The 26,303-nt window shown below is 44.9% G+C and overlaps 1 protein-coding gene across 1 annotated transcript in view; it reads right to left on the reverse strand.

The window, feature by feature from the left end:
• The window catches only part of TRAF3IP1 (TRAF3 interacting protein 1), an 81,603-nt gene extending 57,522 nt beyond the window's left edge, over positions 1 to 24,081 (reverse strand). Inside the window, 7 exon segments of the mRNA XM_078154608.1 lie at positions 7,358 to 7,438; positions 11,354 to 11,755; positions 11,758 to 11,826; positions 11,939 to 12,082; positions 17,655 to 17,816; positions 19,096 to 19,164; positions 23,893 to 24,081. Coding sequence (XP_078010734.1) covers positions 7,358 to 7,438; positions 11,354 to 11,755; positions 11,758 to 11,826; positions 11,939 to 12,082; positions 17,655 to 17,816; positions 19,096 to 19,164; positions 23,893 to 24,015 — 1,050 coding nt within the window. The 5' untranslated portion in view covers positions 24,016 to 24,081.
• Positions 24,082 to 26,303: the final 2,222 nt, after the last annotated feature.

The following is a 26,303-nucleotide window of genomic DNA, read 5'->3' on the forward strand; positions in this document are numbered from 1 at the left end:
TTTCCCTTTTTTTACACCAATTAATTTTAGTTTTCAACATTCACTTGCACAAGATTTTGAGTTCCAAATTTTCTCCTTATCCCTCCCCTCACCCCACCCCAAGAAGGCATGCATTCTGAATACCCCTTCTCCTAATCTGCCCTCCCTTCCATCTACCCTCCCCTTTTGTTTATCCCCTTCCCCTTCCATTTTCCTATAGGTTAAGACAGATTTCCATAACCCATTGAGTGTGTATGTTATTCCCTCCTTAAGCCAAATTCAATGAGAATAAGATTCACTCATTTCCTCTCACTTTCTCCCGTTTCCCCTCCACTGTAAAAGCCTTTTCTTATCTGTTTTATGTGAGATAATTTACCTCATTCTACCTCTCCCTTTCTCCTTCTCCCAGTATAATCCTCTCACCCCTTAATTTTATACTCCAGATATCATACCTTCATCTTCAACTCACCCTGTGCCCTCTAGCTATCTATCTACCTACCTATCTGTCTGTCTATCTATCTATCTATACATATAATTTTTTCCCCCTCCAACTACCCTAATACTGACAAAGGTCTCATGAGTTACAAATATTATCATTCCATGCAGGAATGTAAACAGTTCAACCTTAATTAAATCCCTTATGATTTCTCTTTCCTGTTTACCTCTTTGTGTTCCATTTGAGTCTTGTATTTGAAAGTCGAATTTTCTATTCAGCTCTGGTCTTTTCATTAAGAATGCTTGAAAGTCCTCCATTTCACTGAATGTCCATTTTTTCCCCTGAAGAATTATACAGTTGTGCTGGGTAGGTGATTCTTGGTTGTAATCCTATCTCCTTTGAGCTCCAGAATATTATATTCCAAGCCCTCTGGTCCCTTAATGTAGAAGCTACTAAATCTTGTGTTATCCGGACTGTGTTTCCACAAAACTTGAATTATTTCTTTCTGGCTGCTTGCAATATTTTCTCCTTGACCTGGGAATCTGGAATTTGGCTACAATATTCTTAGTTTTCCTTTGGGAATCTCTATCAGGTGGTCGGTGGATTCTCTCCATTTCTATTGTACTCTCTGGTTCTAGAATATCAAGGCAGTCTTCCTTGATAATTTCTTGAAAGATGATGTCTAGGCTCTTCTTTTGATCATGCTTTCAGATAGTCCAATCATTTTTAAATTATCTCTCCTGGAACTCTTTTCCAGGTCAGTTGTTTTTCCAATGAGATATTTCACATTGTCTTCTATTTTTTTTTCATTCTTCTGGTTTTGTTTTACAATGTCTTAATTTCTCATAAAGTCACTAGCTTCCATATGCTCCATTCTAATTTATTTATTTATTTTTTAGGTGAGGCAATCGAGGTTAAGTGCCTTGCCCAGGGTCACACAGCTAGTATGTGTCATGTGTCTGAGGCCAAATTTGAACTCAGATCGTCCTGACTCCAAGGCCAGTGCTCTATCCACTGTACCACTGAGCTGCCCCCTCCATCCTAATTATTAAGGAAGTATTTTCTTCAGTGAGATTTTGGACTTCCTTTTCCATTTGGCCAATTCTGCTTTTTAAGGCACTCTTCTCCTCATTGGCTTTTTTGGACCTCTTCTGCCATTTGGGTTAGGCTATTTTTTTAAGGTGTTATTTTCTCCAGTATTTTTGGGGTCTCCTTCAGCAAGCTATTGACTTGTTTTTCATGATTTTCTTGCATCACTCTTATTTATCTCCCCAGTTTTTCCTCTACTTCTCTTCCTCGCTTCTGAAAATCCTTTTTGAGCTCTTCCATGGCCTGGGACTGATTCACATTTTTCTTGGAGGCTTTAGATGTGGGAGCTTTGATTGTGTTGTCTTCTGGTTGTATGTTTTGATCTTCTTTGTCACCAAAGAAAGATTCTATGCTCTGAGCTTTTTTGTGCAGTTTGCTCACTTGAGTTTTAAACTCTTTGTCAAGATAGGGGTCTGCTTCCAGTGTGGAGAATGTACTGTCCTAAGCTTTGGAGGTTTTGTGCAGCTGTTTTCAGAGATACATCTAGGGACCTACAAATTTTCAGTTCTTCCAAGGTGCTATGATCAAGGGTGAGGTGTTTATTCCTTTCCTAGCCTGGGCCGTAGTCTATAAGTGATCACAAGCACTCTTTTCTGCCTTGGAACTGTGAGGAGGATTCCCTCTGCACCGCTACTACAAGCTCCGCTATGCCAGGCTCCTCCTTGCCCCAGGACCACCACTCAGAACTGTGACCCAGATCCAATCACAGGCAAAGCAAGAGATTCCTGCCTCAGTACCAGAAGAAAGATCCCTGCAATACCCCTCTGATCAGCCACTCGATTCCCCCTCTGTCTGTGGGCTGAGCTCCGGAAGCACCCGTAGCCCCGGACTGTATTGGGACTGTGGCCAGGACCTAGCTTCTCTCTCACTGAGGTCACAGATCTTTCCTACTGACCTTCTAAGTTGTTTTTGGTGTTAGTGGGCTGAGAAGTCTGGAAACTGCTGCAGCTGCCCATGATTTAGTTCCGAGGTCTGCTCCAGGTTCACTGAGGCCCTGTCTTTGCCTGTGCACCCATGCTGAACTGTGCTCCTCTCCCAGCCTGGCACAATAGACCTTTCCAATCAACCACCCAGGCTGTCTTGGGCTGGCAATTTGTTTCACTCTGTCTTTTTGTGGGTTATGCTGCTCTAGAATTTGATTAGAGCCATTTTTTAACAGGTATTTGGAGGGGTTTTGGGGAGAGTTCAAGCAAGTCACTGCTTTTACGCCACCATCTTGGCTCCACCCCCCCCATTTACTTCTATTAAAGCATCATCACTGGGACCCTAGTCAGAATCTTCAAATAAGGATAAAAAAAATAACAGAATCTCCTTACTGAGACTAAATGAAGTCAGTCCAAATGACACGTTTTTAGAAAATACACTTTTATCTCAAATATATAAATTAGTCCAAGGCAGGTAGGGAGAAGGAGTGCTAAGAGTACCTTGTATACCTACCTTAAAAAAATTAATAGATAAGACTACTTTCTAATTAACAATTTCTATGTAAATAAGCCTTTAAAGGGCTCAAAAATAGTCTCAGTTTAGGTAGATTAAATGTTATCGTTAAAATGCTGATGATAAAGCCTTTTTTTAATAAATGATGCAAACCTATATTCACCTTAGCCCCTGTTCACATTATCACTCATTGTAAGTGAGTAAACCCTGAATTAGATTTCACCATAAAACAATTATTTCAAAATATACATCAATATACAGATGTGTTCATTTTGACAATGGAAGTGTGCCAAATCCTAAGTGAAGTATTCAGTGATTGTCCATGTTCTGGGCATTAAAACATCAAAATGACATTGGATGATGCTTGAAGGAGGAAAGGAACAAAGTCTGATTTCAACTCGAGTTTCATATTCATTTGTGGCATTACAGATTTAAAGAAATGTTTAAATCATTTTCAGTTACATGAGCTAAAATCACATTGACATGCAAACCCACATCACATTCAAACCTGACACAAAATAGAAACAAGAAATGTTTGTAAAACAAATAGCTTTAAACACTGTTTTTAAGTAAAATATTGGTTACTGATGTGGGAGTTTTCTTTAAAATGAAATGGTTTAACTTGCTATAAATTGGTATTAAGTTTCTTTTTAAGTGACTTGTAGAATCAAGTAATACGAAAGAATAGTAAAATTTGGTGAAATAAAAAGTCATTATTAGTATATTTCATCAGTAGAGTCCTGTATAATTGTACGTGTGTGTACACACACACACACACACACACACACACACACACACACACGAACTCTTCAAACTACTTGTGGCCCAAACAAATTGAAAATATCGGGAGTTTACACTTTTATGTTCAATCCTTTATTCCTATTTGTGTATATGACCAAAAACGGTCATCAGTGAGAGTAACAGGAAAGTGGACACAGAGCTCAGTGGCCCCAAAGTAAGAAATAAACAAAGTTACAAGCTCATAGGTGCCTCAAAAGCCCACAACTTTGTCTTTCAGTAGGAGCCAACAAGCGTGGCCCTCGAAAAGAGATGAGAAAGAGGACATCCCTCTCTTCTTGTAGGAGGTGGGAATATGGGCATGGAACTCTGTGTCTGATGAACAGTGCATCCGACGTCAGACTCAGATGATAGGGTGCTTGTTTTACTTCCCTGTTTCTCTCTCTTTTTTGTCGTTACAGGGCTGAATACAAGAAAATGGAGAACGAAGGTAACACAGAACCAAAAGATATCTTTAAAAATGGTGCTGGATGTGGAAGGCAAACAAGACTAAGACTGAAATTCTGTCTTAAGAGAGATCCCGATCCTGGTGACTCAGGCGAGAATCACTTCCAAGTAAGTTTTCTGTGTATGACCGGACCATGCTTAAACTAGTTAAAGCAAACTAGAAGAAACAATAACTATACAAAGATCCTACATATAATCACAACTGCCCCAGGCTAAACCATTCAAAGAAATTCGCTGTTCTGCAAACCAGGCAAGAGAGTAAGGAAAGGCATCAAGCAGGCCTAGTTCCACTTCATGCCGGTGGCAATCCTACACAACATTCGAGGCCAATGAGACCTGCAACACAAAAACCAGCCCAGCCACCAAGCATGAGATCTTCTTGCACACATGAAAGACACAGAGATCGAGGGCCATGGCAACTTAAAACGTAAGCTTCTTTGCAAAACGTTACAAGATCAGTGGTAGAAGTAAGAGCACCATCACTGCCTAGAGAAAAGGGGAAGAAAGCCTGGCCTGAAACCCAAAGTGTCCCATCATCCCAGATATTTTCACATGAAACTGGAAGGCAACAAACTGAAGAGAAGTCAAACAGGCCAGGCAGCATTTCTACCACAAACTATTCCCATCATCAATACGGCGGACCTGTATTTTAATTTAAATTCAAACACCACAGTCCCTGATGTGCTATGTAAGAAGTGAAAATCTCCCACTACTAGGAAAACCAAGGAAGAGCAACGTGAACAAGGCCAACTACGTAGAGAAGGAATCTTTACTGGAGGTGACGGTTCTGAAAGTACTATGGATCAAATTCCAAGATATCTAAAAGAGGGGAAAATACCAAAGGACTTAAAAAAAACCCAGTAACAACAATTGAGAGGTTATAAGCAACTACCGAACCATATTCCTGTAATCTCCATGAGCACAATCTATCAATGAGTCCATAATGAAAATAAAAGAAGGGAAAAGGCAGGCTTTCATAAATGATGTTCTGTAACAAACCACGTCTTTAGAGTCTCAACACTGACTCTGGAGGCCACAGGAGATGAAATCCTGTGTTCTTTATCCTTTACTGACTATTTTAAAAAGCATTTGGCTCAGCAGAGCAAAACGTACACTCTTCAGTGCTCTCCTCCAATAAGGCATCTGCCATGCGTGTAGTGAGAAAATATAAGATTCTGGGAAAGATGCATCTGGAAGGATAACTCAACACCAAGAAGAAAGGAAGGAGGGAGGCAGGTGCTCCCCAAAGTGCCTGTCCATCACAGGCATGAAGGATGCCTGGCAGAGTTCCAATAGAGTGGATTCCCTAGAGATGGTGACAGCTCTTCAGATATTCCTGTTAACAGATAATCCTGTGCTGAGAGCACTGAGCTCCAAATACTAAAGAGATTCCTCCTTGAGAGTCACAACCTCAAAGAGAGCTTGACCTAACAAGGCATATGGGAGGAAAAGCAAATGGATAAGAAAGGAATATTCTTCAAGCCTGGGGTATGGGGATGGGAGTGACATAGACTTGAGGCTCAGCACAGTTATCCTGGGAGTTTTATGGAGGAGAAAAGACGATTATTTCGGTAGTCCAGGAACAGTGATGAGGGTCCGGATTAAGATGGTGGTTGTGGGAGTAGACAGAATGGGACAGTTATTAACGAAACTGTGGAGTTGAAACCAAACACAACTGGCAACTAATTCAATTTGTGGAGTATGGAAGAGGAAGGGATTGAGAATTGTCCTGAGTTTGCAAAGCTGGTTAACTGGAAGGACCTATTGTCCTCAACAGAATGTGTACAGTTTGAAAGAGGAATGGGGGTGGGTATGGGGCTGGGAGGGTGGGGATTAACTCTACTGTGGACATATTGAGTTTGAGATGCCTGCAGGATAGATATCCATTAGAAATGTCCAATAGGCACCTAGAGATGTGGGATAGGGAAAGAGAGACTAGGCTCGATAATGAGATCTGAGAGTCATCTGCAGAGAAATGACAGCCGAGTCATGGAGAGAAGACAAGAGAGCTCTGGACAGAGACTCCAAGGGCATCCACTTCAAGTAAGATGACACCAAAAAGAACACGAAAGATGGCAACTAAGGGATCACTGGGCACTTTGGTCAGACTGCAGAGGGCATGAAGAAGAGAAGAGAGAAGTAGAGGAACAAGTATGGAAAGGAGAACAGAGATGAAGGCCTGGGATGATAGTGTGAGGAGGTGGTAGGACCTCGGGAGGATACGAGTGGGGAGACAAGGAGCCAGGGAGTGAGAGGGTAAAGATTAGGGAGGAGGGATGACTGCTGGGGGGGCACTGTGCTGGAGAAGACAAGAAGGGATGAGGTCACAGAAGGGCTGGATTTGGGGAGCAGACAGGCCACCTCTTCAATAGAGACTGAAGCGAAGGAAGAGAGACTGGACAATTAAATGAAAAGTTTTGAGATCTAGAGAAGGGGAGAAGAAGGAGCTCGTGGTAAACAGTTTGTATCTTCTCAGTAATGCACGAGGTGGAGAAATGGGATTATGGGGAAATAGAGGAGGGAATAAAAGGCTGAGAGGACAGAGAACCTGTTTGGGGCCATGTAACCTGAACATGTGGTGGCCTCAGGGGGCACCGCATGTGAGTGTGAGCAGAGGAAGAGTCAGAGCATTAGTGTGGCTCCCACCGAAACACCAGACAGCCAGGGCCCAAGTCTGCAACAAGGTCTGCTCAGAACAGAAGCTATTTATTTGTATAAATTAAGGACGATACATTAATGTCCTCTTGCCCTGTCAGCAACCCGTAGGTTCAAATCTGAATGACATCAAATTCCAGCTCTGCTGTTGCGGAAAATCTCTGTGATCCTGAGCATTTAACAAAAATAATCACACCTGGCAAAGGAATTAAGAGTCAACACTTATGACATCTGATTGTTTAAAGTTTCCTGTGGGTGTGTACACGTTTTCCTCTCTCCCTCCCTCTCTCTCTTTCTCTCTGTTTCTCTCTCGGCTCTCTCTGTCTCTCTCTCTCTCACACACACACACACACACACACACACACACATACACACACACACACACACATGCAGGAGCAGATGATTTCACTCTGTTAACAAAGGCCATCTTCCCATAATGTCCCCTACTACATTTGCAGCAAGTCAGTGTTTCAGCTAATCTATTGAAGTGAGTAGGTTCATTTTTGCCACGCTTACCTCTTTGTCCATTTCTACTCTGGTATCTTTCATAGATGACTCCGAGAATTTTTTTGACAAGTTCTCCACTGTGCTTGCAGCCTACAAAATTATTAAAACACTTTTTTTCTCTACCTTAGAATATTTAAGAAACATAACATCTAAGAAGACCTCAAAACATTTGATAAAACTTCCATGCTTAGTAAGATAATCGTTTCCCCAGTGAGTGAGATCACACAACGTTAAGGTCTGGGTTTGTTGTTGTTACTTTAAACACTAACAGCAGAAGGGGCAGCTAGGTGGCGCAGTGGATACAGCACTGGCCCTGAAGTCAGGAGGACCTGAGTTCAAATCTGGCCTCAGACCCAAACACTTGACATTTCCTAGCTGTGTGACCCTGGGCAAGTCACTTAACCCCAATTGCCTAAAAGCAAAAAAAAAAAACCCCCACTAACAGCAGAGTCTCAAAAATCTGATGGGGCTGTCAGTTTCCCTCATAAATACTATGCAGTGTAGGCAAGAGCTTAATACGGCCTTTAAAAGATTTCTAACATGAACTGCTGTGGCACTGAGTATATGCTTTTCGTCCGTGACTTCCTTGGGGGATATACCTAGCAGCTGGATCGTGCAGGTAACTCTTCAGAGTGCTTTCACATAGATTAGAAGTATTTTAATTCATTAAGCAATGTTTTGTTCAGATAAAATAAACCTGGAAAAGTTATGTCTTTCCCTGAAATGTGAGTGAAAGAATTCTTCATAAGTTGGAAGATAAAAGATATTTCATTTGACCATCACAAAAACACCTGGGACAGGCAAGGAAATCAAGGAACCAGTCGAGCGGCTTGTGTAAAGCCATTCTCTCGGGCGAATGGTGGCTGAAGCACGTTAAAAACTCTGGTTTCCTGCTTTTTCCACTGGATGCTACTGGTTTCTTTCTATCATCGAGGCTGGCCAAGGGAGTCCCCAGATTTGTTAGAAGGCAGCAAAGCAGTTAACAGAGATGGCTTAAAAACCCAACCCTTTCCTTCCTGAACTCCTCACAAGTGAAGAGGGGTCCTTTATCTGCAGTTATTCGGAAATATTTCCTCAGTTAAACTGTTCTGGAAAGCAATTGCAATGAGACAAAGAGAGTGACTAACACGCCTGAACCCACTGACCAGAGATGCCATTGTTAGGTATGTACCCCAAGGAAGTCACAGACCAAAAAAACAGTACATCCCAAATTCACAGCAGCACTTTGAGTGGTCGCAAAGAACTGGACACAAAGTAGATGCCCATTAACTGGGTAATGGCTAAACAAATTGTGGTACATGAATATAATGGATTAGTACTATGCTACAAGAAATGACAAATATGATGAATGCAGACAGAGAAGTGTGAGAAGAGATATTAACTGACACAAAGTGAAATAAACACAATAGTACACACCATGGTTGCAATGAGGTCAAAGGAAAGAACAAAACAATTGGAAACTGAATGCTGTGAAATCATAAATTATGACTAACCTTGCCCAGCCACCACATCCCTCACTGAGATATGAGCAAGCATTTCCTTCTGGTCTTTGCAGGTGTGCAGCTCTATGAGTATGGAATGCTGAACATACTGTCAGATTTTTTTGGACATATTGGTTTAGTTGGGCTGAACTGTTCTCCACCACCCATCCCCCCCAGCCTTCTTTATCCTTCTTTATCATGAGGAATGATCTCCAGGAGGAGATTTTATATATATATGGAATTAAATACATTGATTTATTTGGTTTAATTTGACCAAAATATTTCTTAATGGATTCAAATATTTCTAAACCAAAGTAGCATTCACACTTAGAGCTACCACATCTGCAGACTCTTCATTTTTAACACCCTCTAAGGACTGAAGACATTTCATTAGACTAAGTTAGGAACTGTAAATGAATAACATCTTGACTGCTGGCAATGACCTGGAATTAGATCATTTTTTAATTCTGAATTTATAGTCCAGTAAATGGTCCAGTTTTGTAGATATGCTGGAGAAAGCAATGAAACCAGAAACAAGAGCTTGAAGAGACTTCTGTTTATTTCACTTTGTATCAGTTGAAATCTTTTCTCATGCTTCTCTGGGGAAAGTCGCTTCAGCTGTCTGTGGCCCAGAGAAGGCAGCACACCCACTACCTATCTCACAGGCTATTGTGAACCTGCGGATACTATGATGTACATCCCTACCTCAGGAAAACATCCTTGGTGGGCTTCTGAGTGCCACCAGCAGAAACGGGCAGGACTGAGCGAAAGACAAGGAAGCACACAACATGAAATCTAACCCTCACTAACCTTCCCTTAAAAATGCCCCACCCATCCCATGACTGATTCCCTAAATGGCCGATGAGCTGCGCCAATGAGAACTGACCTTGCTTCTAGCCTGCCCCAAAAGCTTCTTCTAAACAACTATTCACAACTGAAATGGCTAACGCAGGCAACATATTCTTGCTCCAACTGGCCCAAGTTTAGTTTACAAAGATGCAGGGAACCTTTTGGCTATGTGGAGTCAGCTTTAAAGGAACTCCAGAAGGCCTTAATCTCAGCTCAATGGCCTCTGAGTCGCTACTTCAAAGGGCTGAAGAAAAATGTCTCTTTTCACTGACTACATTCTGAAAAATGCCATCCATTACAGTGCAGGAACTTTTTAGCCATATGTGAGGCAACCTCCTAAGGAGAGATTAAAGGATGAGGAACATGTGAAAGTAATTATAAATTCTAAAAGTCATAATGGACCTCAGGGTTTTATAAAACATAACACTAGGATCTTTTTTCAAGGGGCATATGAAAGGAAATATTTAAAAGTAAAATTCCTGGTCCTGTGTGTATACAGTGAAACCTTAATAAACAAGAATTTAACTAATAATTATCCTAAAAATTAAAAAAAAAACACCACTCCAATTTTAGAAGGAAAAAGGAAAATCACACAGAAAGGAAAAAATGATAACAGCATTACTGAGGACTAAAATAAAGAAATAACCCAGGTTATGTCCCACAATTAGCATTAATTCATTAAAGCCCTTCTGCCTCTGAGAAGTACACAGGAGCTGCCACAGTACAGAATGGTGTAAGCAGCACAGGGCCAGGGGACCAGAACATTTGGTTCCGTGGTGATGCTGTCCCAACTTCCTATGTGAGCTTGGGCAGTCTATGAAATGAAATGATTGGCTGAGGTGATCTCAAAATTCTCTTCCCAGTTCTATCTCAATAATTAAGTTATAGCCCTACCAGAAGGACTAGTATTCTGAAAGATACGCTTGAGGCAAGATATGAAACATCAAAATCCATGACGTCCTTTTTGCATCGTACCTCTGTTAAGAAGTCAACGTAGATTTTTTTTTTTATCTCTTCTATTTTCTGTTTAACCACATTTGAGCTAGATTATTAAGTCAAATGACTACAATCCCCAGCTAAGTGATACCTTACTGTTATGTATCTGCTACCTTAAAAAAACCTTCCTTATAGCTCAAGGTCAAGTACCTGTTTTCATAATTTCTGAATTCCTTACTAAAGTCTACAAAAGACAAAATATAACACTGAAACCTCTGCCACCAAAGGCAGTACAGACCTCTTCTGATATTCTGAGGTGGAAGGACCGTTAGAGATGACTTAGGCCAAGATCTTCCTGAAGCTCATGGACATTCTATGACTTGCCCATGATGACAATCAGCATTGGAGCTCAGGTCTTCTAACTTTCAGTCAGAGATGAGACAGAGATGAAGGTCTATGGATCCCAGTCACACACTTAACACCGTGACAATGCCGTGGGCTGTGATGCACGTCAGACTAACGTGGCTCAAGCCCTAGCCTTGAGAGCCTAAGAACTCCACCTTTTCAAGCATGCCTAACATAGGACCAGGTGTGTAGCAAGGTCATGTGGACTCCTTCACTGTGCCCCAGAGCAGAGGCAGAAAAGCTGACTTCACAGACACTCCACTGTGTACAGCTTTGCCACCTCACTCCTCCAAAGCTGAGGCCCACAGGCGACCGGCCCCATGAAGGTTCTTACCTTTTTCTCTGGTTTTTCCTGCTCCTTGACTTTTTCCTTTTCATGTTCCCTTGAATTCTCCCCATCTTTTGCCCTCTCTCTCCGTTTTTCCCTGTCCTTTTCTTTCCCCTTGTCTCGATCTCTTTCTCTCTCTCTGTCCCTTTCTTTCAAGTGCTCCTTTTCTTTCACTCCATCATTCTTCCTGTCCTTGTCCTTGTCTCGTTCTGACTCTCGGTCTTTGTTGCCTCTGTCTTTGTCTCTGCTTTTCTCTCTCTCTCGTTCCTGCTTGGCTCTGTTCTTATTTCTGTCTCTCTCCTCATCTCTCACTTTGTCTCGGTCGGGATCTTTGTGCCTTTCCCGGTCATTGTCCTTGCTCTTCTCTCGTTCTCTGTCTCTGTCCTTTTCTCTTTGTTTGCTTTCTTCATCTTTAGACTCTTCCTTTGTTTGCGTTCTCGGCTTGTGCCTCTGTCTTTGATTTCAGAGTTCCTTCTGTCCTAAACAAGTAAATATATAAAAAAAAAGTAATGAAGTCTAAGTGTGAAATTCTGTCATCAACGCCTCCAAAGCCTGTCAAGTTCTTTGGAACATTTCAAGGTTTCCATTTACCTCTTTCTCTTTATGAATCCGCGGTTCTTCTTCCTTCAGTTCCTTATTATCCAGCTCTCGGGCTTTCAAGGTAAGCGGAGATTTTCCCTTTGAATCCCCCTTCTCTCCGGCGAGAACTCTTTTCACAGCATCATCGCTTGAGAGCTTCAGATCCAAAAGGGAATGAAGTCAAAGGAAAAGTTAAAATGAGAGTTAGCAAATTTGACAGGTATTCAAGTAAACATTCATCACAGCTGGTAAGCCTAGCCCCTGCCCCGCTCCAGAAGTGCAAAGTCCACCTCCTTATCTCCCAGAGGGGTCATGCGACATCACACAACAAGATGAGTTCAAGCCCCACCTCACACATAGGACTTCACTTTCCAGCACTCTGGGCAACTCTCTAAGTTGAAGAGAAGGGGCCAACCCATACTGGGAGAGGGAGTTTCTTTTCCAGGAAGCACCCATGCCAGTGAAATCACCAATCAGATCCAGTCCTTATCCCTATCTCTTAGGTGACCCTCACAAAAATCCTGGGAAACAGGCAAAGAGGGTACGATCGTGCCTTTTTTCCAAATGAGGCACCACGAGCTCAAAGGCTGGTGATGTGACTCCCCCCGGGCCACACAGCCAGGACGCGGAGACGCTGGGCCATGGCCCCCAGTGTGGGGCTCTGCCTGCCAAAGTACAAGATCCCGCAGACGTTTCGATAAAATCAAATGATAAAATCACTGAAGAAAATACAAGCTTGAGAGCCCAAGGCCCAGATCCCCAACACTCAAGGCCTTTAGTTTTGGTTTTGCTGTGAAACACCTCTCCAAGCCAGGCCATTACCCGGCAGATACACCGCGCTAGAAACATCACAGAAGCATCATACAGATCTTTGTCCAGGAGGTGTTACGCTGGGTGCTTAGAAAGAGCATCTTATCCCTTTTGTACTCACAGACTTACAAAACAATAATCCCTTCTGCAGTATGGCCAATAGTCATCCAGCCTCTGGTTGAATACTCACAGGGTCAGAAATACTCACAAGGCAAGCCAGGCCACGGTTAGAAAATTTCAGTTGTTATAAAGGTCTTTCTCATGGTGAAGAGACATCCTTTCGACACCAAGAGAAATTGAGAAAAATCCTTAACACTTTAGGTGGACTCTCTGAGGCAAACTAGTGGAAGGACGAAGGCCAGTCACTCCAGCTGAGAAGCCATGGATGGCCTGGACCACCCAAATCATCACTGAGATCAATGGGGAAAGTGCTCAGTATCAGGAGGCCTCTACTGCATTTAGACGAAAAGCAAGCATGTGCTTTGGACGACATGGAGATGATGGGCTTACAAAACAGAAACAAATTCACACGCTAACGATGGACCGTCTAAGGATCGGTATAGCCTAGACAAGATGTCCTTATGAAACAAGGTGACCACCTCTCTCCCTGTAGCTCCAAAGGCCAAATGCTACCTTGAAATCTTAAAGCTCCAACAAAGGGCCCTAAATTCCACTGAAGACAGCTTCACACACCATGGAAGAGGATGGCTGGAGAGACTGAAAGAATGTCGCCTGTACCAACACCACCCTGAGCTCAAGTTGAACACGCCCCAAGTGGATCAAAACTTACCAGCTTGGGAGAGCAGAATGAGGCTGAGTCGGTGTCAGGAGCCTCAGACTTAACCTCCTGCCCTCCCATACCCACCCGGCTGTGTGACCATGGAAGACAAGCCACTTCATCTCCCGGAGCCTCGGTACCCTTGTCAATAAAATGAGGGTGATACCACTTACTCCACCTACCTCTGACGCCTGCTTGGCTTAGTGACTCCTCAAGTGGCCCCAAAACGTGCACGAAGCATTAGGGCGTGTCGGCCAAGAGCCTGGAGAGCTCCTTCTCCGAGGAAAAACAGGTCATCCCCTCCTGTCCAAGACGACAGGAGAAGCTGCTCTCCAGGGGACAAGTACTTTCAGAGCACCTACACTCACCTAGACACTGAGGTGAATTTAAAAGAAAAAGATGCCCGGTCTTGCTTTGTACCTACATGAAACAGCCCAGGTAACTGAGGCCTGAGGCCATCGAGAGACGAGGCTTCAGCGTCTCCTCACCCCATCCACACCTGCATCAGCTGGGCCTGGCCGGCGAGGCACAGCTTACCCAGCCTTGATGAAGCCCTTGCCTTCTGCCAGGCCCTGGGGGCACAGAGACAAGACAAAAAGCATCTCTGCCTCCCAGGCACCTACATTCGCGTAGGGTAATAAAACACGTACCCCGATGTGTTAAGAAGACAGAAAGACTGAGAGGCTTCCCGGAGGGAACATCACTGTAGCTGAGCCTCGAAAGGAGCTAAAATTCTAGGTACAGCCAGCAGGCTAGAGCACAGAATGCCTCAGAGGAAGCAACATCGAAAGGTCGGAATCAAAAAGGGGGCACCACAGTTCAGACTAGAGGCCGAGGGAACCACGCACAGCTGGTTGGTGAGTGGCCAAGCCCATTTGGGCTTTAGGAAGATTCTGAGGGCAGCCACAGCGAGGAGAGCTGCACAGCCCTGGGGAGGCTGCCGGCTGAGCTCCAGCAGCAACATGGCGATAAATGCAAGAGGGGCCTTCCTTTGTGTGGCCTAGCAGGCCCCTCCAGGAAACCTTTCCCTCCTCTGAAGTTCTCCCACAGCACTCAGGGCCCAGACCGTTCGCTGCGTGCTGGCTGCCGACTTCTCGGAGTCTGTACTTTAACTAGAATCACAGAGGGCAAGGCTGAGATCATCCCAAACCTGCCCAAGGACGTGAGATGCATCGCCCAAGGTGGGCGAGTCACAGTGGCACAGGGGACAGCTGGGACTGACTGACTTCTCTGCTTGGTGTACATACTTGTACTTTCTTAGCTGAAGGCAACAACTGCTTTGCTTTTGTCTCTGTACAAGCAGTGTCTCGATGCTTTCAGAACTGTGTCTACCACATAACTTGTGGCATTATAGGGAGCAACCAAAAGCTTGTTGACAGGAAGCTTTTCAAAAAGTTGCTAGAGCTGCACAAATCCTGCTTAGCATACAGGACAGCAAACAGCCGTGGCCTCCTTTACTAAGGCTACCATTCACACACGACGCTGTACTCCACCACACCTTCTTTTTTTAACTAGCAAGCATTTACTTTTTTTTCTTCACTCCCCTGAAGACAAGAAAAACCCAGCCCCAATCTGGCCAGTCTCCTGCCAACTGTGGCCTTGATGTACTCCTCCTTCTGCACGGGGGTCCGGCCCCTCTGTCTCTCACCCCTCACACCTCCTAATTCTCTCGACAGGGCTGAGCTCAGGGAACACAAAAATCAGCCACACCAGCCGCATTCGCTTCTTCCTCATAAGCTGATCTAACCACAACCAAACCTAGAGAAAGGACAGACAGAGCACAGGGAGACTCTGCAGCCTTCCCCTGAGGTTCCTTAATCAATGCTGAGATGTCCCTCTGTCCTGTTGTTACTCAGTCGGCCGGCTTCCCTACATTGGTGCTGGCCAGTTCAGCCGATGGGCCCCTGAGGCTTCTGCCTGAAGACCCTCCTGACTCTATTAGCACACCAGGGCTGGATGCCTGATTCCGAGGTCCAGGACCCTGTGGCCTGGAGATCACCCCCCAGGGCTGTCTCAGAGGGTCACAGCTGTGGAGAGTTGAGAAGGCCAATGTAAATGGGAGCTGCCTCCAAAGCAAGACTGTGGGATGGTGCTGAGTCCCTCCCTGAAGCTGTAAGGAGCTCGGGAGGCTGGGGCACACACCCAGGAAACAAGAATTGAATGGCTTCAGTCCCTTCTCTGTCACGTCCTGTGCTTGGCACTGATGCTGCCACTCCAATGACATCTCGGTAGCAGAGCTATTCCGGGGCACTGAGCCTCCCTCTCTCCCTCCCTCCTTGGATCAAGGAGGACGTATCCACACTCAGCGAGTCAGGTTAATTCAGATACTAGCGGGGCTGGGAGAGGGATATCGGACAAAAGCAAAAAGATCTCCAGGCCCTACTCCCCAAGGCCAATGAGAGGAAAGAGGATACCCAAGTTCCAGTAGCTCTTGGCTGGGTACTTAAGAAGGTGAGGGTGCTATGGAGGCTTCTCCTCTGTTTCCCAAGGGCTTTAAACAATCTGGAGTCTCCTCTGACCAGTGTGGACCTTTCACTCAGCTCAGCCCCAGCCCCTGAAATGATATGGGATCAAAAGTGGGAGAAAGACTAGGGAAGGTAACATCTGGGCACACACTTACAAGGCTTCCTGATCACAATGTACCTTCATCAGCATTCTGCCTGCCTCCAGAAAAAAAATGTACTGGAGCCACTCAAGACAGAGAAGCATTTGCCCCTCCTCTGCAAGAAGGAGATTTATCAGGGGCTGGATATCAGCATCTGGACTACATTCTAAAACTTCTGAGCTTGAGGAAGCTAGGTGGTACAGTGGATAAGAACACTAGGCCTGGAGTCTAGAAGATCTGAGTTCAAATGTGGCCTCCAACCCTTACCAGCTGTATGACCCTGGGCAAATTGCTTCACCTGTTTGCCTCAGTTTCCTTAACTGTAAAAGAGGGTTAATAATAGCAGCTGTCTCTAAGGATCGATGTGAGGATCAAATCAGCTAATATCCACAACGACACATAATGTCATGAAATTCTTTTTTATGCTATGTTCACATTCTTGATGCCTATGTCTTACTTGGACTGTAAAGTGCTTAGTACAGGGCCCGGCACATAGTAGGCTCTTCACACACGCTCATTTCCTTTGTGTCTTTGAAAGGGGAAGTCCCAGGATAACAGCAGGAAAGCAGGTAGGATGTCATTCAGTGCCTCCTCCTCATCCAATTTCTGTTCCATTTCCCGTTTCCCTCTTCTTCTCCTCCTAACAGATCACTAGTGAGACCTGAGGGAGGCTGGTTCAGCTTGGGAAAGCTGACTAGGTTTCCAGCTCGTCTGGTACGGTAATACACGGAGGCAACTGAGCCCCAGAATCACAGGCAAAATTAGGAAGTTAGAAAATTCTACGTTGTTTATGCTCTGACCCTGTTTCTTCCCCCTTCCCCTTCTCCTGATTGTCCAAAGTCTACACTTCCCTGCCCCAGAGTCTGCCTTGACTAAAACGTCAGGTCCTTCCCTTCACTAAACACTGAAAACTTCAATTTCCAGAGCATCACCATCAGAAGGCTTTAGTCAGATTATCTGATTAAAGTACTTGACACCAATTACATTTGCCGAGCTTCGTCCCAGAGGAAAAGAGGCAGCCTCTTCTTTGCTGTCTACTGTCTTTAGAAAGTGAGAATTAGAGTTATTTAACCTTCGGTGAAAAGGGGCAGGATATATTCAGCAAGAAGGTGATATGGAAATAAAATACTCATCAAGAAGGAAAAAGTAACACACCAAGACATGAGACTTAGTCTGGCATTTTAAAATGACGTAACACTTTCAGTAAATGAAATGAATCTCTAATTGGAATTTCAGGAGGAGAGGTTTTTAGGCCAGAGACCTGCATGAGCTGCTAGGCTGGGCTGGGCTGCAGCTATCCCGTCATGGCATCTAATGGGGAATGAAAGCAGGGAAATCAGGGCTGCAGCCTACCCCTTTCCCCACCCCGCCCCCAGCTTTGCAAATGATGAAACAGAAACAGAAGGATTCCCTTGGGGAGCATCGTGAAAGCCACAGTCATAGTGAAATGGGCTCCTTTTGCATGGTAAACACATACGGTTATGAAATCCCTCTTTATGTGATGCCTCTGTTTCAACGTGATCCTGCAGTGTTACCTTATTGAGACAGCATTTTCCAATTGCTTGGAGTAGCTCATTTGTTCTTTCTGGTTCATGTCCCGCCACAATTCTCGCTGGTTTCACAGATAACGGTTCTCCTGAAACCATCATCACAACGTCTATGGTCTTCTGAAGGAAGCTAATTTTTGCATCTTTATCCTGATAAATTTAAATTTAAAATAGAATATTTAAAGTCATGATTTACATCATCTCCAACATGTTCTACTGACAAAGTGCTCATCACTAACAAATATGGCTAACTTGAAAAGCACTTCGCATTTAGAAATTCTAGATCTCTGCAAGTAAATAAAGATAACCCCATTCCACACATTCTGGGACTGAACTGGCCTCCTAACATAAACCTCTGAAACACAATCTCATTCCCATGGGAACATCAACATGACGCTCTTCTCAGATGACCAAGGTCACCACGACTTAGTTAATACTAATACATCAGTGAATAGTCCTTGGACAAGTGCTGTAGACAGCCCAAGAGCCAGGGCCAGCGCTGGTTGAAAGGAAAACGGTGTGAGACCTAGCCGAGCTCAGTTCTGGGGACAGCCCCAAGCCCATCTTGCGACCCCAATAATGAATATCCTCCTGGTGCCACCACTGAGCTGCAAACCACAGGGCTCTAAGATGTCCCCCCAAATCACAGCTGCTCGTGACACAAAAGACAACAGTGAGCTGCCTGCACTTATAGGTTGGCCCTGGAGGAAGGGGGGCTCACCGGTGACACCCAGCAGGAGGACAGTCTTCAAGGCAGCATTATGATTTACCAAGGCTGTTTTCCCTTAGTCATCAATAACAAGTGCATGTTGAGGCATATGAATTTCATAAAAGCTAAAGATGGCCGTTTTCAGATGGTCCACCAGAATAATAGCTTCAAACATGCACAGGGGGCAGTCTTTGCTGATTTCATTACAATGTATAGCTACAAGATCACATGCAAATATATGACTTCATTAGTATGGGAGCTGCCAGAGTGGGAACTCTCTCTACCAATGCAAAACTGACAACTATTTCAAACTCAGTGGGTCAATCTTTGGATTGCCTGAGACTCTGGGAAGCTGAATGAGAGATTTGACCAGAGTCACACAACTAGTGAAGGTCAAAGGTAGCTTTTAAAAGACAGGTCATCTTGATTCCATATGCAGAACTGCGTTTCCCAGGTCATGCTACCTCTCACGTGATCAGACAGTACAAAATCAGAAATCTATCCCATTACGATAAACAAGTTTGCAAATGAAACATGGATGGAGCTCCAAACAGTTTAGAAATGATTTGAAAAAAAATCTCCAACTGTCTTTCTCTAAAGAAAAATATTTTCCCAATTTTTAAAAAAACTGTTCTACTATTTATATGACGAACCCCATGAGACTTTATTAATACCCGGAATAAGGGCTAACAAGTAAAGGACCTAGGCTTTCAAACTTACCTTAACATTATCAGATTTCAGCTCAGAATCCGAGTAGAGACCCTTCATAAAACCAGTCATTCTAATTACCTTGAAAACATAAAGAAAAGGTATTGACCTATTAACAACACACCAGAAAGCATCATCAGTCCACATTGGGTAACCGGTTTAAGTGGAAACCCCCAAAGCTTAAAGTCTTTCCAGGTCTCTTTGCAACTGGATCGTACACACAAAAAACCCTTCAATCAAAGCCTAATTGTTAGTGGATCAACATTCAGCTTGAAGAAAAAAAAAAGGCAGCATTAGATTCATGAATGCAAAGTACAGAAGACTTACATGAACAGATGCAGAGTGAAGTAAGCAGAGCCAGAAAAATAATACAAACAAGGTCTAAACTAAAAGAACCAAAGGGAAAAAAGGGTAGAGGGAAGGAAGGAGGGAGGAAAGAAGGAGGACAGGGAGGAAGGAAGGGAGGGAAGAGACACTGAACACTGTAATAACCAAGCTCGGCCCCGGAGAAAGATTGAGAAAATGCTCCTCTCTCCCTTCCCTGTAGAGATGGGAACAATGGGAACTGAATATCGTACACGTTATCAGACACCATTAATACATTGGTTAATTTTACTGAACTGTTTTTTCTCCCTCTTTCTTTTTTAATCTTTGTCACAAAGGCTAGCTTAATAGAGGAGCCAAAGATATAATCAGGAAAAAATTCATGTAAAAACAAAACAGATGGATAGAGATAGGGACTGTTATCTGTGATTTCATTGATATAAGAAACTCCTGGTTAAGGACATGCCCTTCACCAAGGCAAGTCTACACCTCCTCTACAACTGAAGAGTCTCAGAGTTGCCCAAAGCACTGAGGGTCACTCAGTCAGCAGGGTACTCCTGCCTTCAATGCCAGCTTTCTATCCACCACATCATATGGCCTCTCAAGACAAAAACAAAAAGCTTGAGCAATAAAAATAAGATAAAAATAAAACACTAAAATTTTTTTTAGCAATTTTAAATAACGTCCCTCTGATGTTTTATATTGATTTTATCAAAAAGTTTTTTCAAGACTTCAGTGGTCCTAGCATTTTAAACAAACTGATAGAGAGAGCAACTGGCCCTATGAAATATAAAAATTGTGATGCCTGCAGGGTAGGGGGCCAGAGACCCTCTGGAAAAATCATGGGCAAGAATCACTGAGGAGAAAAAGCCCGGGCACCTGGATTACCCACCCTACCAGAAAAGGTCACAGATCCTGCAAATTTTCAAAGGTGTTTTCTTTTTTGGGGATGCTAGAGGGGTTCAGACCTGAGATCTTATGGCTACAGGGAATTTCCTGCGTCAAGACTCACTTCACTGAGGCAGTTAACCAGTTCATCTGGAAATATAGTCTCAGAAAGCTGGGGTGGGGGTGGTGAGTTAGGTGACTTGCCAAGGTCACAGAGTCAATATATGTTAGAGTGGAAACTTGAACCCAGGTCTTCCTGGCTCCAAGGCTGAAGGGCTAGCCATCAAGTTAGGGTAAACATGTTAAATAGGTAGGTAAGATGAATTTAGAATCATACCAATAAAAGTTTACAGCAGCAGAAAGACTAGGGCCCACAATTCCTTACACACAACAGAAGTGTCTCGCCTCCCTGTGAATAATCAAGTCCTTTGGTTTGCTTCTTTCTTCCCTCAGTTTCACTACCATTATCTCAACCAATGAGCCCAAGAACATCAGAACAAAGCAGGGGACCTCAGAGGCCCTTGGAGGTTAGAGACTTTCAGAGTCAAGAGTGGCCTCTGAGGTTCTGGAGGCCAATCCGTTCCTAAGCAAGGCTGTCTCCACTGTATAACATCCCCAAATACTTCCTCTCCTAAAAGGGAACCTACCACTTCCCCAGGCAGCCCCTCCATTTGGGGAAAGCTCCAGCTCTCAGGAACTTTACCCTCACAGCAAATCTCAATTCTCCTCTTTGTCACATGCCCAAATGGCCCCCAGTGCTGCCCCTCTGGGGCTAAGTAGGAAAAAGGTTAATCCCTTATACAATCCCTCCCTGCCCATTTTAAAGATGAGTATACCAAGGCTCAGGAAGTTGTAGTGACTGGCTCAACAGCAACAGGACTTAATGGCCAGGACAGAAGGAGCATGCAGAGCTCTCACTCAATGAGCAAGGAGCGAGACAAATGCAGATCTTGCAGATGCAATTCATAGAGTTTAGTGCAGCGTGAAGGACATCAGAATATGAAGGTTAAGGGATGTGAGCAAGAATCAAGGTTTGTTCTAAGGTTTCAAACTGGAGGAACTGGCTGGGTGAGGGTGGCGATAACGGAAATGATGATGCAAGAAGCAGATATGAGTATTATTTTTTAAATATATATAAATGGTGTTGTTATAAATAAAATGTAAACTCATTTTTAAAATATCAGTGAATTAAGGGGCAGCTAGGTGGCGCAGTGGATACAGCACTGGCCCTGAAGTCAGGAGGACCTGAGTTTAAACAGCCTCAGACCAAACACTTGACATTTACTAGCTGTGTGACCCGGGGCAAGTCACTTGACCCCGATTGCCTAAAAACAAAAGACAAAAACCAAAACAAAACATAAAATATCAGTGAATTAAATGTTGTTTTATTGTGTACTTTTTCAATCAACATTAATGTGATGTGTCTATACACATATTTTTTTTTCTTTTAAAAAAGGGGTTCTTGGGGCAGCTAGCTGGTGCAGCGGATAGAGCGCCAGCCCTGGATTCAGGAGGACCTGAGTTCAAATCCGGCCTCAGACACATAACACTTACCAGCTGTGTGACCCTGGGCAAGTCACTTAACCCACTGCCTAAAATAACAACAACAACAGCAACAAAATTAAATTAAATTTAAAAAAAATAAAAAAGGGCTTCTCATACTTGAAAAGGTTGAGAATCCCCAGGCTATATGACAGTAAACTGGATTTTGAACTGACTGAGTGAACAAAGCCAGCATAAATTAATGGATGAATCCATGGCAACTTAGGGGGAGCTCTCTGGTGGAGGGTCTGGGCTGTTGACCATTTTTATCAATGACTCACGTGAAGAAATAGATGGCACATTTACCAAACATGGAGATAACATGGAACTGGAAACATGCTGGCAGACAGTGTCAGGAACTTCTAAAGCTCTATTAGAATCAAACTTGCCTTCATTAATTCTTCAACTGCTTTTACCCAACAAACACCCAGCCAGCCCAGACTACATGGGAATATTTTGGTTCATCTCATGCCACGCACTGCACAAAGTACAAAACTTGCTCCTCTTCCCAGGGCTAGCTCTTTTCTGGGGGCTGATGTTCAGTGACAGAATTCTCATTTCCTTCAGGCAAACAAAAATTCTTTCTTCACTTTAAAGACTGGCTATTCTACAGTAGCAGAATATTTGTGATGGAAATATTCGCCTGGACAATAACACTTGGGAGACAGACATGTCACACTTCTTTTAATTTCTCAAGTATCCTAGTTGCACTTAATAGAATACATGATTTTTCAGAATCAATTTCCCCCCTTTGGTTGGTTTTTGACAAATGTATCAAGAAAGTTCGCACTAGCGAGCATGAGCATGAGAATATTTGTATTAACTAAGGAATCGGAAAGCAAAGACGCCCTTAATCTGGTGGCTGAGGGCACTCCTGCTCCGGCAGATCAGATGGGCCTCCACGAGTGCCTCCTCCATCCTCTGGCAGAGGAATCAGGAAACATGGTAGCCTCCCATGGCAACATCTACAAACCCAAGTCTTATCCATCCCAGCCCATGAAGTTTCAGATCCAGCAGAATCTGACTTTCTTTTGAAGTAGGAAACTAGAAAGATTAAAAAAATCAGCGTGGGGGAAATGGTCTCTTGACTTGAGCCCTGGTACGACCCCTTTCCAAAGTGAAGCCCCCCACGTCACACACAAGCTCCAGTTCTAGCTACCCTCGAGAAGCTGGAAGGCTCAGATCTTCTCAGCAGTCACCACAACTGAGCGATGTTAAACCTGAGGAAGGGTCTCAAGTATGTGGCTCTGCTGCGTGCAAGTTACAGAAAAGCACACCGGGACCGGGCTGAATCGATCACACCAATCACAGCCGGGGCTCTGCCCAGGCTCCCCTTCTTCCATGCATCTCCTCCTCCTCCTCCTGGGGCCTTTCTCAGCCTCCCCAGTTACCCACCTTGTGTCTATTCCACCGCAGCGCCCTCCAGCTCATACTCTATGACACCTAATCTCTGAGCCTCAGTTTGCTGGCTTGTAAAACGACCTCTGGTGCCCCTTCCAGATCTAAACCTGGAAACGCCTCGGTCCCACCTGCCAGAGCCTGAGCTGCTCATCCGAGGTCCGGCCCCGGGATGTCTCTTCCCTGTTCCTGGCGCTTTGGCAGAGCTGGCACACAGTAGGTGCTTCGTACCCGCTGGCCTCCCCACTCCCAGAAGCCACGCTTCACTTAGTGCAGCGGCAGGTGGTGAGCCGCCCATCCCTGGAGGCTGCAAGGCCACCTGGGCAGGGTGACAGCTCGGCGGCCAAGGGCCCGGGGCAGGGAGCTGGGCGCGGAGCCAGCAAGATCTGGGTTCCAGTCCCGACATACAGCCAGCACTTAGGAAGCGCCTGCCAGATGCTCAGCGAGGGCAGGGGTCCCTTCCCCCTCGAGGGGCCGCCCGCAGCTCGCTGAGGGCGTGAGCGGCGATCTGCACAGGTAGAGGGGGCTTCCAAACGCGGGAGGGCCCTGTACTGCGGCGTCCTGGGGCTTTCCCATCCCCCCTCTCCACGGAAGCTCCCAGAGGGGACCCCACCCCGGTCCCGGGGCCTCCCCTGCCCTCCCGGCCTGGGTCCGCACCTCCGTGATGATGTCGTGCAGGTAGCGGAACGGGGGCTTGTTCAGCAGCTTCTCCGTCAGCGGCGGCTTCTTGATCACCTTCCCCAGGGCCTCCTGCGTGCGCTTCACCACCGAGGCGTTCATGGCGGCCCCGGCCCCGACCCCGACCCGGCCCCGCCCACACCCGGCAACCTCAGGCCGCTGCCGGGCCCCGCCGCTCCAGCCTCCACCGCGGCCGTCTCCTCCAAGCTCGCCGGCCCATCCCACAATACACCACGTTCTACAATTGCGCCTGCGCGGACGCGCGGCGTTCTGTCGCCAGGCGCGCGCCGCCCTAACAACGGGCAACGAGCCGCTTCCGGTGCCGTCTGGGATGGCCCCGCCCCCAGAGGCCGCCGTCCGCCCAGCGCAGCCCGCCTCCACCACCCGAGCCCTAGCCCCGCCCCCAGCCCTGCTTTGGTCCCCGCCCCCAGGGACGCCCTGGTCCTCTGCCACAACACCCCACCTGCAGGTGAATCGGTGCTAGCACTGAATATGGGATTCAGTGACACACTGAGAGGACACATAGATAGGGGCAGTGCAGGGAGGACAGAGGGGACAGGACACTGTCCGCATCAGCCAAAGTCCAGCCGTAACGACTCCTGTAATTTCTCGGGAAGGAGAGAGGGAACACAGGGAGGGATAAAAGAGGGAGACTGAAGGAAGAAATGGGCTTCCGTGGTGGACAGGGAACCCCTGAGGACTGTTCCTATAGGATGAGAGGGAGAGTCTGCACAGGGAGAGCGGGCTGCGGTGAGCTTAGTCTACAGGGTTTAACGCGTAGACACCCACGTCAGGAGAAATGGAATCAGAGGAATGGAGGGCATGGTCCCAGCAGAGACATTCCAAGGAAAATAGAGGGGAAATGACCAGTGGAAGGGCAAAGGTCAATGATGAACAGCACAATGGGGAACATTAAAAGACCCCTTCCCCAGGACAACCTCTGTCCCCGGCCAAAACTTGGAATTTCTAAGAATGGGGCACAACAGAACAAAGCAAAATCAGGGCCGAAGGGCAAGGTCTAAAGGGCTACCTAACATGGAGACGATTTGGAAGAAGAAACCTAAAATAGGTACCTTAGAAGTTTTCGTCCCACGGAAAATAGAGATTTTAAAGGGGATAAGTTAAGAATAAGGCAATGAGTCCAAGGGGGAAAGTCTAGAATGGACAGAAAGGGAAGGTAAAAATAAATTAGAGAGGGAGAGGAATAATTTTTTTAATTGCAGAAAAATGAAATTTTAAAAGCTAAAAAAATTGAAGGGGTGAGGAGAAAGGGGGATTTCACTTAACAGAGAAAAGAAAGGGAAAATAATTAACTATATAAAATTAAGAAAGAGAAAAGAACTAATAAGTTAGGCAAAACTTCAAAACTAGGAAAAGAGTAACAAATGGGACCCAGAATGGGGACCTCAGGGTGAGGAGAAGGTACCTTAAAATAGATTAATATAACTGAAAACACTACAGAAGGAGGGAGGAAATTCTAATATGGAAACTAAAAATATTAGAGATGAAGAAAAATATAAATTTAACTCTCATAACTTTAAATGTGAAGGGATAAAACAATTCAATAATGAAAAGGAGTGACAATAAGAAAGCAAAACCCTACAATCTGTCATGTAGGAGAAACACATTTATTGCACAAACTGATGCTGAGTGAAATGAACAGAACCAGGAGAACATCACACACAGTAACAGCCACGTTGTTCCACGACTGACTTTGATAGACTTAGCTCCTCTAGGCAATACAAGAATCTAAGACAACCTATGACGGAAAATGCTATCCACCTCCAGAAAAAGAACTACATGTCTGAATGCAGATGGAAGCATACTATTGTATCTCCTTTACTTTTGTTGTTTTGTCTTCTTTCTCCTTTCTTGTGGTTCTTTCCCCTGGTTCTAATTCTTCTATACATCATGACAAGATAAAAATGACAAAAGGAGCAAAAGCGTCAGAAATTCTCCAGAGAGAAAACGTGAGCGAAAAGAAGAGATCTATAATAATGGGAAACCATCATTCTGGATTCAAAGGAGCTGGGATGCAAGGCTTGCTGGCCAAAGTCTGGAGTAGCAGAAGGCCAAAGCTGGCAGGAGTTCAGGTGGGAGAAGGAGGAGGAAGAGCTGAGGCACCCAGAATAAGCAGAAAAAATGAACCCCAAAAGCAGTGGCAGCAACCAAAAAAGCTAGAGATTTCCCAAGATACAATTTATGAGAGAAATAGACTTAGGCAAAAAAGAAGAGAATCATTAAAAGGCTATGGGGAGGTCAGGTTGGACTAAATTCAGGAGACTATTTAGGTCCTAGGAACAGCTGAAAAATCTCTGGAAATGAGGAAGCTAAGTCATTTAGAATCTAATGTAGAAAAATGAATTGAAAATAGAAACACAGGTGTGATG

Source organism: Phascolarctos cinereus, unplaced genomic scaffold (genome assembly GCF_003287225.1).
Source record: "Phascolarctos cinereus isolate Bilbo 61053 unplaced genomic scaffold, phaCin_HiC Scaffold_5;HRSCAF=322, whole genome shotgun sequence".
Classification (NCBI taxonomy): domain Eukaryota; kingdom Metazoa; phylum Chordata; class Mammalia; order Diprotodontia; family Phascolarctidae; genus Phascolarctos; species Phascolarctos cinereus.